The 14,861-nt window shown below is 39.8% G+C and overlaps 9 protein-coding genes across 9 annotated transcripts; 5 read left to right on the top strand and 4 right to left on the bottom strand.

The window, feature by feature from the left end:
* Window positions 1-33: 33 nt before the first annotated feature.
* On the top strand, window positions 34-3,234 carry BRE4 (Bre4p; the record flags this gene model as incomplete). The annotated part of the gene is made up of 1 exon (XM_003647594.1): window positions 34-3,234. The coding sequence occupies one exon, from the start codon at window positions 34-36 to the stop codon at window positions 3,232-3,234; it is 3,201 nt and encodes a 1,066-aa protein (XP_003647642.1).
* Window positions 3,235-3,408: 174 nt separating this feature from the next.
* On the bottom strand, window positions 3,409-3,534 carry OST4 (olichyl-diphosphooligosaccharide--protein glycotransferase OST4; the record flags this gene model as incomplete). The annotated part of the gene is made up of 1 exon (XM_003647593.1): window positions 3,409-3,534. The coding sequence occupies one exon, from the start codon at window positions 3,532-3,534 to the stop codon at window positions 3,409-3,411; it is 126 nt and encodes a 41-aa protein (XP_003647641.1).
* A 202-nt stretch (window positions 3,535-3,736) lies between these two features.
* Window positions 3,737-3,997, top strand: MRX7 (Mrx7p; the record flags this gene model as incomplete). Its single annotated transcript, XM_003647592.1, has 1 exon — window positions 3,737-3,997. The coding sequence occupies one exon, from the start codon at window positions 3,737-3,739 to the stop codon at window positions 3,995-3,997; it is 261 nt and encodes an 86-aa protein (XP_003647640.1).
* Window positions 3,998-4,091: 94 nt separating this feature from the next.
* VID27 (Vid27p) lies at window positions 4,092-6,587 on the bottom strand (the record flags this gene model as incomplete). The annotated part of the gene is made up of 1 exon (XM_003647591.1): window positions 4,092-6,587. The coding sequence occupies one exon, from the start codon at window positions 6,585-6,587 to the stop codon at window positions 4,092-4,094; it is 2,496 nt and encodes an 831-aa protein (XP_003647639.1).
* A 958-nt stretch (window positions 6,588-7,545) lies between these two features.
* Window positions 7,546-8,235, top strand: Ecym_6450 (uncharacterized protein; the record flags this gene model as incomplete). The annotated part of the gene is made up of 1 exon (XM_003647590.1): window positions 7,546-8,235. The coding sequence occupies one exon, from the start codon at window positions 7,546-7,548 to the stop codon at window positions 8,233-8,235; it is 690 nt and encodes a 229-aa protein (XP_003647638.1).
* Window positions 8,236-8,786: 551 nt separating this feature from the next.
* Window positions 8,787-10,040, top strand: RIO2 (protein kinase RIO2; the record flags this gene model as incomplete). The annotated part of the gene is made up of 1 exon (XM_003647589.1): window positions 8,787-10,040. The coding sequence occupies one exon, from the start codon at window positions 8,787-8,789 to the stop codon at window positions 10,038-10,040; it is 1,254 nt and encodes a 417-aa protein (XP_003647637.1).
* A 58-nt stretch (window positions 10,041-10,098) lies between these two features.
* Window positions 10,099-11,367, bottom strand: RTT106 (Rtt106p; the record flags this gene model as incomplete). Its single annotated transcript, XM_003647588.1, has 1 exon — window positions 10,099-11,367. One exon carries the CDS (start codon window positions 11,365-11,367, stop codon window positions 10,099-10,101), a length of 1,269 nt encoding a protein of 422 aa, XP_003647636.1.
* A 603-nt stretch (window positions 11,368-11,970) lies between these two features.
* SPS18 (Sps18p) lies at window positions 11,971-13,146 on the bottom strand (the record flags this gene model as incomplete). Its single annotated transcript, XM_003647587.1, has 1 exon — window positions 11,971-13,146. One exon carries the CDS (start codon window positions 13,144-13,146, stop codon window positions 11,971-11,973), a length of 1,176 nt encoding a protein of 391 aa, XP_003647635.1.
* Window positions 13,147-13,902: 756 nt separating this feature from the next.
* SPS19 (2,4-dienoyl-CoA reductase (NADPH)) lies at window positions 13,903-14,781 on the top strand (the record flags this gene model as incomplete). The annotated part of the gene is made up of 1 exon (XM_003647586.1): window positions 13,903-14,781. The coding sequence occupies one exon, from the start codon at window positions 13,903-13,905 to the stop codon at window positions 14,779-14,781; it is 879 nt and encodes a 292-aa protein (XP_003647634.1).
* Window positions 14,782-14,861: the final 80 nt, after the last annotated feature.

Genomic DNA, 14,861 nt, shown 5'->3' with positions numbered 1-14,861 from the left:
TAAAGTATTAATTAAGAGGGTAGTGTGCTATCGATGAAGGTATCCAAGGGCTCATACACACAGAAATCGTTCTTATCTTTAAAGGAATTAGGTGGGTCAGTCTCATCAACCTTAGCTGGTTCTGCGGCCAATGAAACTACTGGTTTGGCACAACAACAGCTGTCTAAGACATCCTTGTCACAGATGAAGCTTGAAAGTTTGGCTAAAGGAAAGGGATGGGAACCTTTAGAGACCTACGATTTAGAAGAGCTGAGAGATGGCTTCTTTGATGCTACATATACTGCAAGTGAGAGGGTCATTGATTCGGAGGCTGATAGTGTTATAAATGCGAAATCTTCTCATAGTTCTTCGTGGACAGGTGCTTTTTTCACGGAATGGAGTGATGTTCGACAACACTATCGTTCTATTTTCAAGTTTATTGTTGCATATTTTCTAGCAGTTTGTGTTTGTGTTATTAGTCCAACAAGGGTTTGGCTTGGTGCACAGTACTGCTACTTTATGCCTATTGCAGTTTTAATTCATCATCCTGTTAGAAACTTGGGTGTTCAGCTAGAAATAACATTACAGTCCGTTCTAGGTGGTGCTTTAGGTCTTGGTGTCGCCGCTTTTTGGTGGTATTTGTTTAGAGCCAGTGATATTGCAGCTCATCACCAGGGAGGTCTTTCGTTTTTTAGCTTGGCTGTGGCGGTTTATTTCAGTTCCTGGCTTGGGGCTCTTTTTATTAGACTGAGTTATCTGACACTTTCTTTTAGTATTGCGGTGACATTCATATCAACGTCTAGAATTGTGGTCTCAAAGGATAATTTGCAGTGGAAAGAATATTGGAATTTTGGTATACCCTATCTGTGCGGTATCTTGCTATCTCTAGTTGTCTGTTTCATAATTGACCCGCATGGCGGGCACTCAGAGATTATGCAGAACTTTTCGTCTACGCTCGATGATGTTAAGCAACTGCTAATAGCATTTGTTGATAAACAGCACTGCAATGACCTTGCAACTCTACAAAAAGCCCAACAAGATGTTATAAAGTCAATAGATATGAAGTTATCCGAAGGTTACAGGGAGTTCGCTAATCAAATAAAGTTCACAAGATTTAGTGATAAGTCAGTAAAACATTTACGTAACCGATTGACTTTGGCTATTTCTCCATTACGTGCTATTCCATTGGACCATCGCCTGTTCACCACTGTGCAGTTGCAGAATTTCTACAAGAAAGTTGGTGATAACGTTGGCTCAGATGTTACCGGAGGTAATCGGACTTCTATGGCTAATTCGTCGGCAATAACACCTTGCCTAAGAACTTCTCAACGGGGTAACGTCCAATTTAGCACCACAGATTTGTGCATTGGCATCTTGACCTCTACCTTCTCTAAGAGTATCTTTAACTTAATACTTGAGCTAATTATCAATTTAGATGCTCTACAAGAAGCGTTCAAAGTTTTTTCAAAATATAGGATTCAGGTAGAAGAGGTGCAAAAGATCCAACAACATTTAGAAAAGGTAATGCTCAAGTTGAAACACAAGATTTACAAATTGGATATTAAATATAAAGATTTTACTAAAACTAACATTTTTTCCAAAGATTTTATGAATGACACTCACACAGTTGACATTTTCATATTTATGCGATACCTTAGACAATGTGCTAAACAAATCCTATCTGTCACACAGATAGTTGTGGGATTGGGAGACGATCTCCATTGGAGGTTATTGTTGCCAACCTATCCACTACATAGGGGTTTGATTAGATTGCCCAGAGAATGTGCATTAGATCAGGGTGCAGCTTCAGTTTTGACATATTTTGAGACAAAAAGAGATGTTGACGATGCACTTGAAATGATTTATAATACTTATACCTCCAAACATAAACAAATCAATGATCAAACACAGTCTCCTAACGTAAAAAGAATTACGAGAGCAATTGATCATACAGACTTTAGTTTCCACACGACTCGAAATTTGTTTAGATATCGTTTGTGGTTATTCACAACGGTTCTTTTTGGTTCTGAGAGTAAATGGGCAATTAAGGTTTCTTTTATTATGGTTTTGCTATGTTTACCTGCATGGTTGCCAAAATCTCATTCTTGGTATGGAGACTATGAGTGCTGGTGGGCTCCATTAATTTTTTACATATTAAGCAATAGGAGGAACTTTGGCACACTAACCGCTTTGCGTAGAAGATTATGGTTTGGAATTGTCGGTATCTTCTTTTCTTGGTGTGCCAACCAAGCAAAACATTTTGGTAACCCTTATGCTATAGTCGCAATCTCGGTATTGTTCAGCATGCCATTTTCTGTCAACTATTTTGCCCATCAAGGGAGAAAATCTAGTTTGCTAGCTTTAGTGTGCTTTACTGCCCTAACTTTGCAATCATACGGCAAGGTGGAGAATCTTTCTTCTTCGCAAATTTGGAACGATACATGGATTACAGGCTTATCGTTTTTGATTGGTACCTTCTGTTCTATTCCAGTTAATTGGGTTGTTTGGTCTTTCATGGCACGTTCTGAATTACGGTTATCAATTTCATCATTGTTGGCTCATTTGAGTCAATCATATCAAATCATTGCCGATAGATATTTATACCGTGATAATAACGATGATCCAACTGAAACTACAATTGCTTTAGCGCATATCAGGGAAATTAGACTGTCTCAGAGTATACTTGCAATTAAGGATTTATTAAAGCGAGCTAGAATGGAACCCATTTACATCGCTAACTTCAAACCTCATATATATGAAGAGTTAATTGACCACTGCCAGGTCGTATTAGAAAAAGTTATTGAAGCAAGACGGGCAGGGCAGCATTTTCAGATCTGGGACCAGGATTCTGATACTCAAACTTCAAGAGCCCTGTTGTCTCTACGTAGAGACAGTGTGGCTTCTGTCATATTCATTTTTTATATCTTATCGAATTGTTTCCGGTCTAAAAACAAAGTTCCTAGGTATCTTCCAAACCCCATCTACACAAGAAAGAAATTGTTTGATATCCTATCAAAGTTGGAGGACATGTCACCTTCTGCAGATAGAGAACAGTTTAAATTTAGTTCTTTCACAAATGAAAAGATGTCAGACTCTTCCAAGAACATAAACACCGATTTGGACTCTGAGAAAACAGATTGGACTGATATATATAATATCTCTTTTACAAGAACATTTACTGATATAAGTGTCGAGCTAGAAAGAATCGTCTTGCTGGCTAAAGAGATTCTTGGTGAAGAACCATATTACGGCTAATCTCAAATGACACTTATAAAAGCTTATGGGTAGCTGGACCTTCTTTGTTAAAACAATATTAGGAAATATATATTAATATATTTGCTGAGTTTTTTAATAGCACAATTTAAACTAAACGTATATATGCTGCTAACGATCCTCTGCACCCATCTATCCCAGAAGTCGTACATGTCATCACTCTCTTTTTATGTCTTCCTTCTTTTTAACAGCGAAGTCTATTATGTAATAGAACACTATAAAAGTGAACATAACTAAGCCAAAAGAAATAGCCAAGGTATTCAGTTGGTTATCTGTAATCATCGTTACACTTTTTGAGCCTATAACTGTCCTCTTTACCTACTTATTAGGGCCCTTAATTGTGTATTGAAGTTGACAACGAGATACAAATTTCCCCTGATAAATATTTTTCAAAGGGTTAGAAATGCAGTTTTAAAAAACTCAAATATGCTTACTACAATCCTGTTCACAAACGTCATTGCTACTGATCTACATAGTAGAGATCATGAGGCATATACCAAGTGGTTTAGAGCAGTGGTTATATATTAAACTACTAAGAAGTGCTAAATTCCATTCCTTCGTGAGATCGATATACTGTAAAGTGAATCGGATACAGGTGAATAACCCAAATGCGGTCTCACAATCTAATTTTATATTCCAACCTACGGCTACACACAAATTTAATGCATTCTGTCTTTTATTTTGGGATGAACTCAAAAATAGCATTGGGCTGAAGCGTACATTTAATGACCATTTCAGGCATTAACAGGATGCCATACTGTTAAAAAACATTCAAAATATCAATTACGTACATGTGCATTACGTTATTTTATTCTTTAGGCTATGTATATAGCTATTAACTACTTCTTGTGTGATGTATTATTATCTTTTGGTTTTTTTGATGAACTTTGGACCAATAATTTCTTTGAAGGTGCCCTGAAAGATCGTTTCTTGGCCATAGATACATCATCCTTTAATGCGACGACAATATTTTTATCGGAACCAAAAGTAAAACCTTCTTCCATGATGTTAGAATCATATTTTCTTACAATGTAAGGGGTTTTCTTCCCACTCAATATATCCTTGAGGTTCCAGACCATTGCAAACGGTCCCGTTGAAGTTGAAATAGTGTGCTCCTTTGCATTTAGACTTACATTGAACGTGGCTTTTGTAAAGTTTATAGGCTGCCCACTTTGCTGTTGCATGTACATTGCAGTTGCTGGTTCCAACCTTAAAACATACATGTTAGGCATATTATCTCTAGAAAATCCCTTATTATAACCCAAAATTCCAGCATTATTACCCGTCTTGATTTCTGTATCGATTAGTAGTAAGTTGCTCTGACATGTAGCCAACAACCACTTACCATCTGCAGATGCACACAAATGTTTAATAGGCTGCCCTAGGGCTGGAATTAAAGTGCATGCCCGTGAATTTATCTTGTTATATAGTCTTATTTCCCCCTTTTCAGAGCCAACAGCGACAAGGCCCGACTCAGTTGAACTTATAGAACAGAATTTGTTATTTGTATGGTACTGTTTGGCATCAGCAGTAACTAATTTATTCTTACCACTAATTCTTGGATCCATTCGGAAAATGGAATCTGTTGAAATACCCAAAAATGTCTGCTCATTCGTAAGTTGATCAAATTTCTTTACTGGTGCATAGTTCATTATATTCTGTTTGTTGGCAGACCATTCATCTACTATTTTCCCTCGTTCCAAATCCATTTTATATAATTTATCTTTCTCTTTTTCATCTTGAATAATCATAGCACGATCTTCAGTGTATAGCATAGTTTTTTCAGGAAATAGAATCTCTCCATCTAGATTTGACACATTGTTTATTGAAGTTACAAACTCCAAGTCTTCATCAGGATTGGTTTTGAAAACACCAATCTTGTTGCCTCTCACAACGTAAGAACGATCATTCCTAAAACCAATAGTTAATGATTTATTTCCTGATAGAGAAGTCGATTCTCTATATTCCCTTTCCAATTTGTCTTCGTCATAATCATCAATATCATTAAAAGAGGAAGCAGTAACACTTCTACCGCTATCAGTTTCAGATTCATATGCGTCTTCATCGAGTTCAGTATTTGGTTTATTTTCAGACAAAGTTTCATAAAAGTCCTCTCTGTATCTATCTTCCTGAATAAACTTTGGACTATTCTCGCTTTCCTGAATGGCTGCGTTTAAAACAAATTGCTGTTGTACTTCGGAAAGATTAGACCATGGTTGCCGGTTTAAAGATTCCCATAGAGCGATTGTCCAGTGTACTCGAAAATGATTGAATAAAGCTGAAGTTTTAAATTTAATAAGGTAAGATAGTAAAACCGTTTCATAACTATAGTTGAAAGTAAATGTTCCTGTGTTTGGGTCCAATATTGGATACATGTTGACGGAAAATTCAGTTTCTAGCATTAGTTCTTTGCCCTCTATATACAACCTGTACTCGTATTCAGACAATTTGATAATAGCAACTTTGACACCAGACTCCTGCGGCGCATATTCCCCCACTATAGGGTCATAAACAAATAAATCACCATATTGTACGTACCTCTTGATCCCATGTGGGCCATTAGTAGGAGGGGAGGGCATTTCTTCAACCAGCTCTGAAACTTCATCCAACGCATCTACAAAACTTTCTAAATCATCTAAATCATCAGCACCCTCTTCGTCACTGCTGTTTCTGGTGGATGATTTTAAAGACAAATTAGTAAATCTAGATGTTAGAAATTCTGGCTCACGCAGTTCTACTTCATCATCGTCACCAACGTCATCATCATCACTGAATAAGATCGTCGCATCATCAGTAGCCAAATAGGAAAAATCAAATTGCTTCAAATCTTGCTCACTGGCACTATTACATGGTCTTTGGTATTTAGTTTCGTATTCGCAGCGATAAACATACTGCAAAAATTGTTCGATATCCCCAAAAGATATCTCTGAGTTGACTACAAACTTGAACTTCTCACCCTTATCACCTTTGGTATTCCTCCATGCAATGGTCAAGTCCCCTGAACTGTTCCATTGCTTGTGTAGATGTAGTGTAGCATCTAACTTAAACACCCATTCATCCTCCTTGGACTGCCCAGATAGCACACTTAGTTCATCATCATCATCATCATTATCGCCACTAAAAGGTGATGTTAACTCTTCTTCAATAAACTTCCTCACAACTAACTCATACGCGTAGCGCCCTGACTCTCTTATCGCTAAAGTGGCATCATTGTACAAACACTCACTGGATGACTTGGGAGACTGTCGTGATCTGATTAAAAAAAGCTGGCCCGCAGGAATACTAACCAAATCCTGCTTGGAACCTGACTCCATGAACTTCTTGATAATATTCATATATTCGAATATCAGCTACGTTAGCTATCCTTTATAGCAGCTAACGATATTATTGTAAACTCCACTCATGGGTCTGGCGACAAGACCCATGATGTTTAAATTAATGGGCCGCTCTTTTTCTGGCTGTCCGAGTCCGACCGTAACGAACGACGCCCAACTACGGCTATATACAAATCAATATCAATGTTAAAACGATAATGCCGCCTCATTCCCATTGAGTGGCAGTTTATGGTGTCTTTGTATGGTAAGATTCATCATAATCCACTTATGTTGTGATACTCGTCTTTATTTCCGTAAATGCTGAAGGTCATCGGGAAGGACGTCATCTCTCCGCTCGAGAATTGTACGGTAACAAGTAAAAGAAGGTACACAAATATAACTTGGTTCCTTCGCGTCTCTCCTATGAGGTTATTAAAATTCGCTGGAGATTAGATTTAGGCTCTTGACCCTACTTCTGTAGAGGCAGGGAGTACGATGCTACGTTCGTTTCTTCAATTAAGAATGTTACGTAATTATTTAATATAGTAAGGAACTCGATACGCAATAAGGGTTGCATATTGTGCCTCGCTGATGTAAGTACCTACAATGGAAGTAGCTTTAAGTAGAATATTGGAGTTCCTTGAGATTTTTTTATTGACAGATTTTATTGCACTTTACCAGTTGTGGCGGACCTGTAGGTGTATGCCAAAAATATAGATGGAGGCGAAGTATTATTAGATGCAGAGAAGAATGTCAATATTTCGAGTACTTGATTTGTCTATGAAACATGCTATTTTGCTCCTGAATAAGGGTGCGTGTATGGATCAAATATTGGATATATCTACATATATATAGATGCGATATGGAATTCTATGCTCCGTTGCTAGATTCTACCTGACGCAGAGGGTAAGGAACGTTTTCTTACGCTGGACGACAACACCTTTGAAATTTACTGAGGTTTTATAATTTTTGTTTCATAATGGCAATTGGTCAAAGTAGTGGTGGTCTTAACCAAGACTATTATTCCCAGGGCAATAACCAGGGAGCTTATGGTGAGTCTGCGGGGCAACAGAGTTCCCGCTACTCCAATAATGGCAATGGTGCTCAAAATCGTCAGGAAAGCTCTAGTGGACAGCAAACGAACTCTGGCCAGTTCCAGGTTCAGGGAAACTTTGATAACGGCTCTGGACACAATGGGTATAATAAAGTCTCTGGAAGTAATAAAAATACTGACGCAGGAGTTCATCAGGGTGGTTATGTTGGACGTCAGAGCGGTTATGCTGGACGTCAGAGCGGTTACGAGCAACAGCAAGGTGGCTACGGGGGTCCCCAAACCGCCCAAAGCAGCTATGGTGGTCCTCAGAATGCCCAAGGCGGTTACGGGGGTCCTGCTGGAGGTCCTCAGGGGTCGTTTGGACAAGGCGGTCCTGGTGGGCCAGGCGGGCCAGGCCTGTCTCAAGGACCTCCCGGCGGAAACTTTAATGGACAAGGCCACCAAGGCCAACAAGGCCAGTATGGCGGTTCGTACAATCAGCAAGTTCAGAGGCCTGAAGAAAAGATGTCATCTGGAAATTTGGGTAAAAAGCTTATGGTTGGAGCTGGTGTCGCTGCGGGAGGTTTGCTGATTGCCAAAAAGATGAAGGACAAAAAGCATCCAGAAAACCATTAGGAATATCCCGTTACTCCGAATATATATAACTATATAGTAGTTAGTAATTTATTGTTTATTATTACCCTTGAGTTAGTGTTGAACCATGTCATGTAAACTATAGTATAGGTTTTAACTAGATGCTTATCCTAATTATTAACTGGCGCGCCAGTAGGGCTGTCGTACTCTAAGACGCGGCGGAAGGGAAGAGATGCATGTCCACTGTACTGAAGAAATCTGTAAATCTAATTTAGTTGAAAGAACTAAAACAAATCCAACGCATACTTGCGATTAACCATTTATCTTAAATTAACTGGCAATTATTTCTACAGCTTCAAAGAGAGTAGTTATAGATACTAGCACTTTCGCAGTGTATTGGGCTGATGCTTTACTGGCTCCAGCATCGATCAGACGAGAATTGGAATTTTCGTATCAAACGAGTTACATTTTTTCGCTCTGCCATCAAGAAAATTGCAGTGATGAGATGAGGTAGTCTTCATAAAGCATTATTTGGTTAAGGTATAGTGATTATCCACTTGTGAAACTTGTTCTGGTACTAGGTGTTATTAATAATGAAATTAGATACTAGTCATATGAGATATCTTACAGCAGACGATTTTAAAGTCTTGCAGGCTGTTGAACAAGGTGCCCGTAACCATGAGTTAGTTCCAACACAATTAATTCACCAACTATCCGGGATGAGGTCTATATCAGGTACTAATCGTGCGATTAGCGACTTAGCTAAACTGAAACTTGTTTCTAAGCTACGTAATGCCAAATATGATGGTTATTGCTTAACTTATAATGGAATGGATTACTTAGCATTGAAGTCCTTACTGAACAAAAATGCTCTTTATTCTGTTGGTAACACTATCGGTGTTGGTAAAGAATCCGATATCTATCAGGTCAGCACTTCAACTTCAGAAGCCTTGGTGATGAAAATTCATAGGCTAGGAAGGACTTCGTTTCACACAGTTAAGAATAATAGAGATTATTTGAAGCGGGGTCAGAGTGCTAGCTGGATGCATTTATCAAGTTTAGCTGCGAACAAAGAATACCAATTTATGAATTTGCTGTACAGCAAGGGTTTCAAGGTTCCCAGACCGTATGATAACTCTAGACATATTATTTTGATGGAATATATTAAGGGTTACCCTATGAGACGTTTGAGAGAACATAAAGATTTGCCACGGTTATATAGTGAGTTGATGAAATTTATCGTACAATTAGGTAACCATGGTTTAATTCACTGTGATTTCAACGAATTTAATATAATGATTAAAGATAAAACTGATGGTCCGGATGATCTGGGTTTTATTGTTATTGATTTCCCACAATGTATATCCATTCAGCATAAAGATGCGGAATACTATTTCCAAAGAGATGTTGAGTGCATTAGAAGATTCTTTAAAAAAAAATTAAAATATGAACCCATAAAAGATTCTACGTTTCTTGATATGGATGGTTTTGGTGATGGTTATAAGTATCCATATCCAGTGTTTAGTAGAGATGTGCGGAGAAGTGATAATCTGGATGAACTTCTTCAAGCATCGGGATTCAGCAAAAAGCATCCAGGTGATAGAGATTTGGAGTCAAGCATGGATACAATGAGAAACGCTACATATAGTGATGATGAGCGCAGTGATGCTGAATGCGATGATATTGATGAGGATTCCGATTGTTATAATGAAATTTATTCTGAGGAGCTTGAATCTTCGGGAGATGAAGATCATGCTGAAGAAAATGAACGCATAATTGAAGCTCTATCAACTGGCCTAGGTAATTTAAAGATGGATAACTTAGGAAACTATATTTTGGAAGAATAGTACCACCTCTATAGTATTAGCCACACTTTATAATCAATAAACTATTATACACAAAAAATTAGTCGTATTCTACTCCAGAATCTTCATCTTCTTCATCTTCGTTGTCGTCTTCAAATATCATTTGAATATCTTGAGGCACCACACCATTCGTATGAGAATCTCTTTGTGTGTGGCTGTCAGGTTTAGGAACATTTAGCGGCTCTTCACGTTCCAAGTCCATAGAATCCGCATCACTTTCTTCGGCATCATCAGCATCATCACCAGAATCAGAATCACTGACATTGGAGGAATCCTCATCGCTTTCAAAGTTACCATCCGCTTCCTCGTCATCTGAATTCAAGGGTACATCACTTATAGTTGCTTGTTCCTTCATTTGTTGTGCAGCTTCTTTCAAGGCAGATTGTTCCCCAATTTGTTGGGCCTTTGTCATTGGTTTCGCTTTTAACTCATCACTCATGGATTTATCCTTCACCTTGTTTCTTTTAACATAGTCGTCAATATTAGAATATTCTAGCTGATCAATCATTGAGAACTCATACTTTTCCTGCTTCTTGGTAATTAACGTCACATTGAAAGTTAGCCTTGTTATGGACGAGTATGTTATTGATTCAATTTCGTTTGATTCAAATACGAGAACTGGCTTCTTAAAACCGAATATGATATGATCTGGAAGAAAATATAGTGTACCCTCTTTGGTTCCTCTGTGACATTCAACATGGAAAGCTGATGGGCTTTGGTTATTTGAAAAGGGATCAGCGATTCTGAATCCTGTCAATATAGCTTGTTTCCTCATATATTCAATACATTTACTAAAATCTGTGGAATCTTGAACCACCAGTCCTTTTTCTTTAAACTGTTTAAGAATAATCTCTTTGTTCATAGTGAGCAATATTGGGTCTGCGATCGCACCATCGCAATCGCTATAATAAATAAATAGGTACATCAAGTTGTTCTTCTCTGGAAATGGCAAAAACGTTGCATATTTCACACTAGTGCTTAAATTCCTTAGGAGAAATTCTGGAGTCTTGTCTTTACTGAACATTAGTATCGGTTTCCTGTCAGTACCTAGTGAAATAACAAAGTTGAGCTTCTTCCTTACTGGCGATAGAAAAGTGATATCATTAAGTTCGAATATTACATTTTCCTCGTCAACCACATTTATTTGTTCAATGCGAAATGTCTTTCTCTTGGTTTCATCTCTCTCCTGGCCACACTCGTAAACGAGTTGGAATATAGGTAGAGCTTCTGGAGTAGTTTTGCAAACGTGCTCCACCTTCTCTTTCAATTGCTTGGGCAACTGGTCAAGAAAGAGTTGTGATTTATTCATTGTGAGTCAAGGAACTATTAACCTCCTTGCAGTTGGAACACCTGTGATAATTGATGTAGAAGAACAATTGAGATTAGCAAAGGTGATTTTAGTTAGCTTTTTGAAAATTCGTGAAGTTTTGGAAAACGAGACATGGCTGGAACGCATCGAACTTAAAGGCAAGACGTTAACAGGAAGTATATACAATTATATAGAAAGGCTTTTAATATATTAAAAAGAGTTTGGCGGGTTGATTCTTCAATGTCAAGCTATTTTTTAAAACTATAATGTATATTTATATAAATTGTTTATATGTTTTGGAATTTTTCAACATTGAATAATTCATTTGAACACCAAAAATGATGGGACGGGAGGAACAATCTTGTATACCAAAACAATATTTTTGATGCAAACATATAATAACACCTATATTTGTTATAAACAGTAGAAGATCTGAGGATCATCCTTTGTAAGAGGGGGCAAATAGGGAATTTCTGTTGTTATCTTTTACTTGCTAACTTTGCATGATACAAAAAAAAATTCAAATATATATAAATATGTGGGATATATTAACAATTGTGCCTTTAGGTATATCCTAAATATTCTATGCTTCTTCTGTGACCCTTAGAAGTCAGTCCACTCATTTTCCAAGTCTTTTTTAGTGGTAGGAGACTTCTTCGTTGACTGATGGTAGTTAGGATCTTCTCTGCTTGGTCTTTGTTGCATTTCGTCAAATAATTTGGAGAATTTTGAGTCTGCTGCACCACGTTGCTGGGGTGCTACGCCATGTGCATACTGCTGTTGCAAGGTCTTGGTCCATTTGGAGAAGGCAGACAATCCTGAGGAGCTCGTTTCCTGAAACTTTTGGCCAAATTGTTGAGCAGCGCGTTGAGCCTCGGCCGATAACCCCCCGGATTGCAATTGCTGAACGCCTGGCTTTATTACAGACTCATTAACCTCTTCGACAGACTTGGTAATCGCATGAGAGAACAACCCCCATCCTTTAGACAGTGTGTTCCAAGGGTCTTTCTGTAAGTTTTCAAGCGAAAGATCAGCCGCCGTACCACCAGTGTCACCGCCAAGGCCTGACTGTCTTTTTTGAGTAGAGGTTCCCAATACAGGCGTATTGCCAAAACCTTGATACTTCCCACCTTGAGATGGCGCCAAATGCTCTGGTTTCTCCTGATTTTTCCTGCCCAATTCTGCGAAATACCCTTCATTGCGAACTTTTTGATCCTCAGGTATCGCCTGGGGCGTCCCAGCACGCCGTGACTCAATACGATCAGCCGGACAGCATCCATTTCCACCCTCAGCAGGACTGGATCTCGACTCCACAGCCACATCTGCACCTGCAACAGACACCTCACCGCCCTCTGCACTCAAGCTCTTGGCCTCAAAGCCAGGGTGTTCCCGCTCAACCCACTCTCTACCTTCACATATACACCCTAGCTTCTCTTTATAATCTGCGGCTACCGGGTTATCATACTTCACTTTCTGTGGCAACTTGGGATTAACTCCACGCCCAGCCAAGAATTCAACAAACTGTTCGTTCCCCCCATTTTCCATCCTCAGCAACTCATCGGGCTTAAATTGATCCATGGTGATAGACCTCACAAACGAAATATGTACCCCTAATCCTCGATGGATCCCAGCGCACTCAAGGCATATAAAAATACCAAACTTTGGAGAGGCCCACTGTGGATTCGGTGCCCCACAATCAACACACTTCTTATTGCCCCCAACCTTTTGCAGCTGTAGAAGTCTTCTCCTATTATCTGGATCTACTTTCCATTCAGACATTTTTGATTTTTTTAACACCTACCAGTATATATAATTATGAGAGTGTGGTGCTTATGCCCACTGTTTTATTTTTTCTGTTTTCTATCTATCTATGATATCCCTCCCGTTTATGTGATCTTCTCGTACAGTAAAGTTGATTACCGCTTCTATAGGTGGTCAAAGGTCACACACACTCTCTCGCTCTTCACTCTGTGCGTGTTGCTGCTGCTGGAGCTGCTGTTCCCATACCTTGTTTTGCTGTACTTAAATCTTGTAGTTCTCAAAAAGGGTCGGTTTGGGCGTAGAAAACGAGTCACGTGACTGCGTCCATCGCTATACTCGCAGCGCAGATCCAGGGGCCTGTTGGCCACATCACCCCGTACGAACACATATGGTTACCCGGCCACACTGACGGGAACACCCACAAACGCCGACTCGTTTTATAGGGCCTTGGGCCGCCTGCAAACACACAAGAGTGTGGGGTTGACCGTGGGTGACTGACTTGTCTTCTTCCCCTCCCCCGTCGCGGATGCATTAAAATCGCCAGGGGAATATCAAATATTTATATATATATATACAGGGAGACTCGGCGGGACAGTGCAACACGAGTGCAACACGAGTGTGCCACTGCAAGCTCTGTGCATTTTTCAGCCAACCAGTATATGGAGAGAGAAGTCTGAGACAACGTCTGGGACCTTAGAAAAAACAAAATAGAAGTATAGGACAAACGCCGAAAGAAGGCAGCTACAAATCACAATCTGGAACACGCCGTACGGAATGCCAAACACTTTAGATAAATCATTTTTGAGTCGGTCTGTGTGGAAAGCAGACTTGTTTAAGGGGAAGGTTGTTTTTGTGACAGGGGGCGCGGGAACTATCTGTAGAGTGCAGGTGGAGGCGATGGTGTTGCTTGGGGCGAAGGCGGCTATTCTCGGTAGGAATCTAGAAAAGACGGAGAAGGCTGCGCAGGAAATCGGGCAGTTGAGCGATGAGGCCGGCAGCGTGCTTGGTATAGGGCAGATCGATGTGCGTAACGTGGGGGATTTGAAGAAGGCGGTGGAGAGGACGGTGCAGGAGTTTGGCAGGATCGATTATGTAATTGCAGGTGCTGCTGGGAATTTTATTGCCGATATTACGAACTTATCCGCCAAGGCGTTCCAGTCTGTGGTGGCGATTGATTTGTTAGGTAGTTACAATACTGTGAAGGCGGCTTTACCGGAGTTAGCGAAGACCAAAGGATCGATATTGTTTGTGTCCGCGACGTTGCATTACACAGGAACACCTTTCCAGGCACATGTTTCGGCGGCTAAAGCGGGAGTTGATGCGTTGTCCAATGTTTTGGCGGTGGAGCTTGGGCCGCTGGGGATACGGTGCAACTGTGTTGCTCCTGGGGCTATTGCGAATACGGAGGGGATGTCGCGGTTGTCGAATGGAGTTTCGTTGAAGGATGTGGAGGCCAAGGTTCCGTTGCAACGGTCGGGGACGACTGAGGATATTGCGCATGCTACTATTTATTTGTTTTCGCCCGCGGCATCCTATGTGACCGGTCACGTGCAGGTTGTTGATGGAGGGGCATGGCACCTTGGAAATTTGATGGGGACGGCAGGTTATCCATTGTTGTTGAAGAAACAACAGAAGATTGGTGCGAAGTTGTAGGAGGAAAGGGAGGGATGGGATGGGATACATGATGAGTGTGTATTCATTCTTTTTTATTTTTCTGATTAGAAACTAAAAAC

Source organism: Eremothecium cymbalariae, chromosome 6, assembly GCF_000235365.1.
Source record: "Eremothecium cymbalariae DBVPG#7215 chromosome 6, complete sequence".
Taxonomy (NCBI): domain Eukaryota; kingdom Fungi; phylum Ascomycota; class Saccharomycetes; order Saccharomycetales; family Saccharomycetaceae; genus Eremothecium; species Eremothecium cymbalariae.
This window is presented reverse-complemented; position numbering and strand designations above follow the sequence as displayed.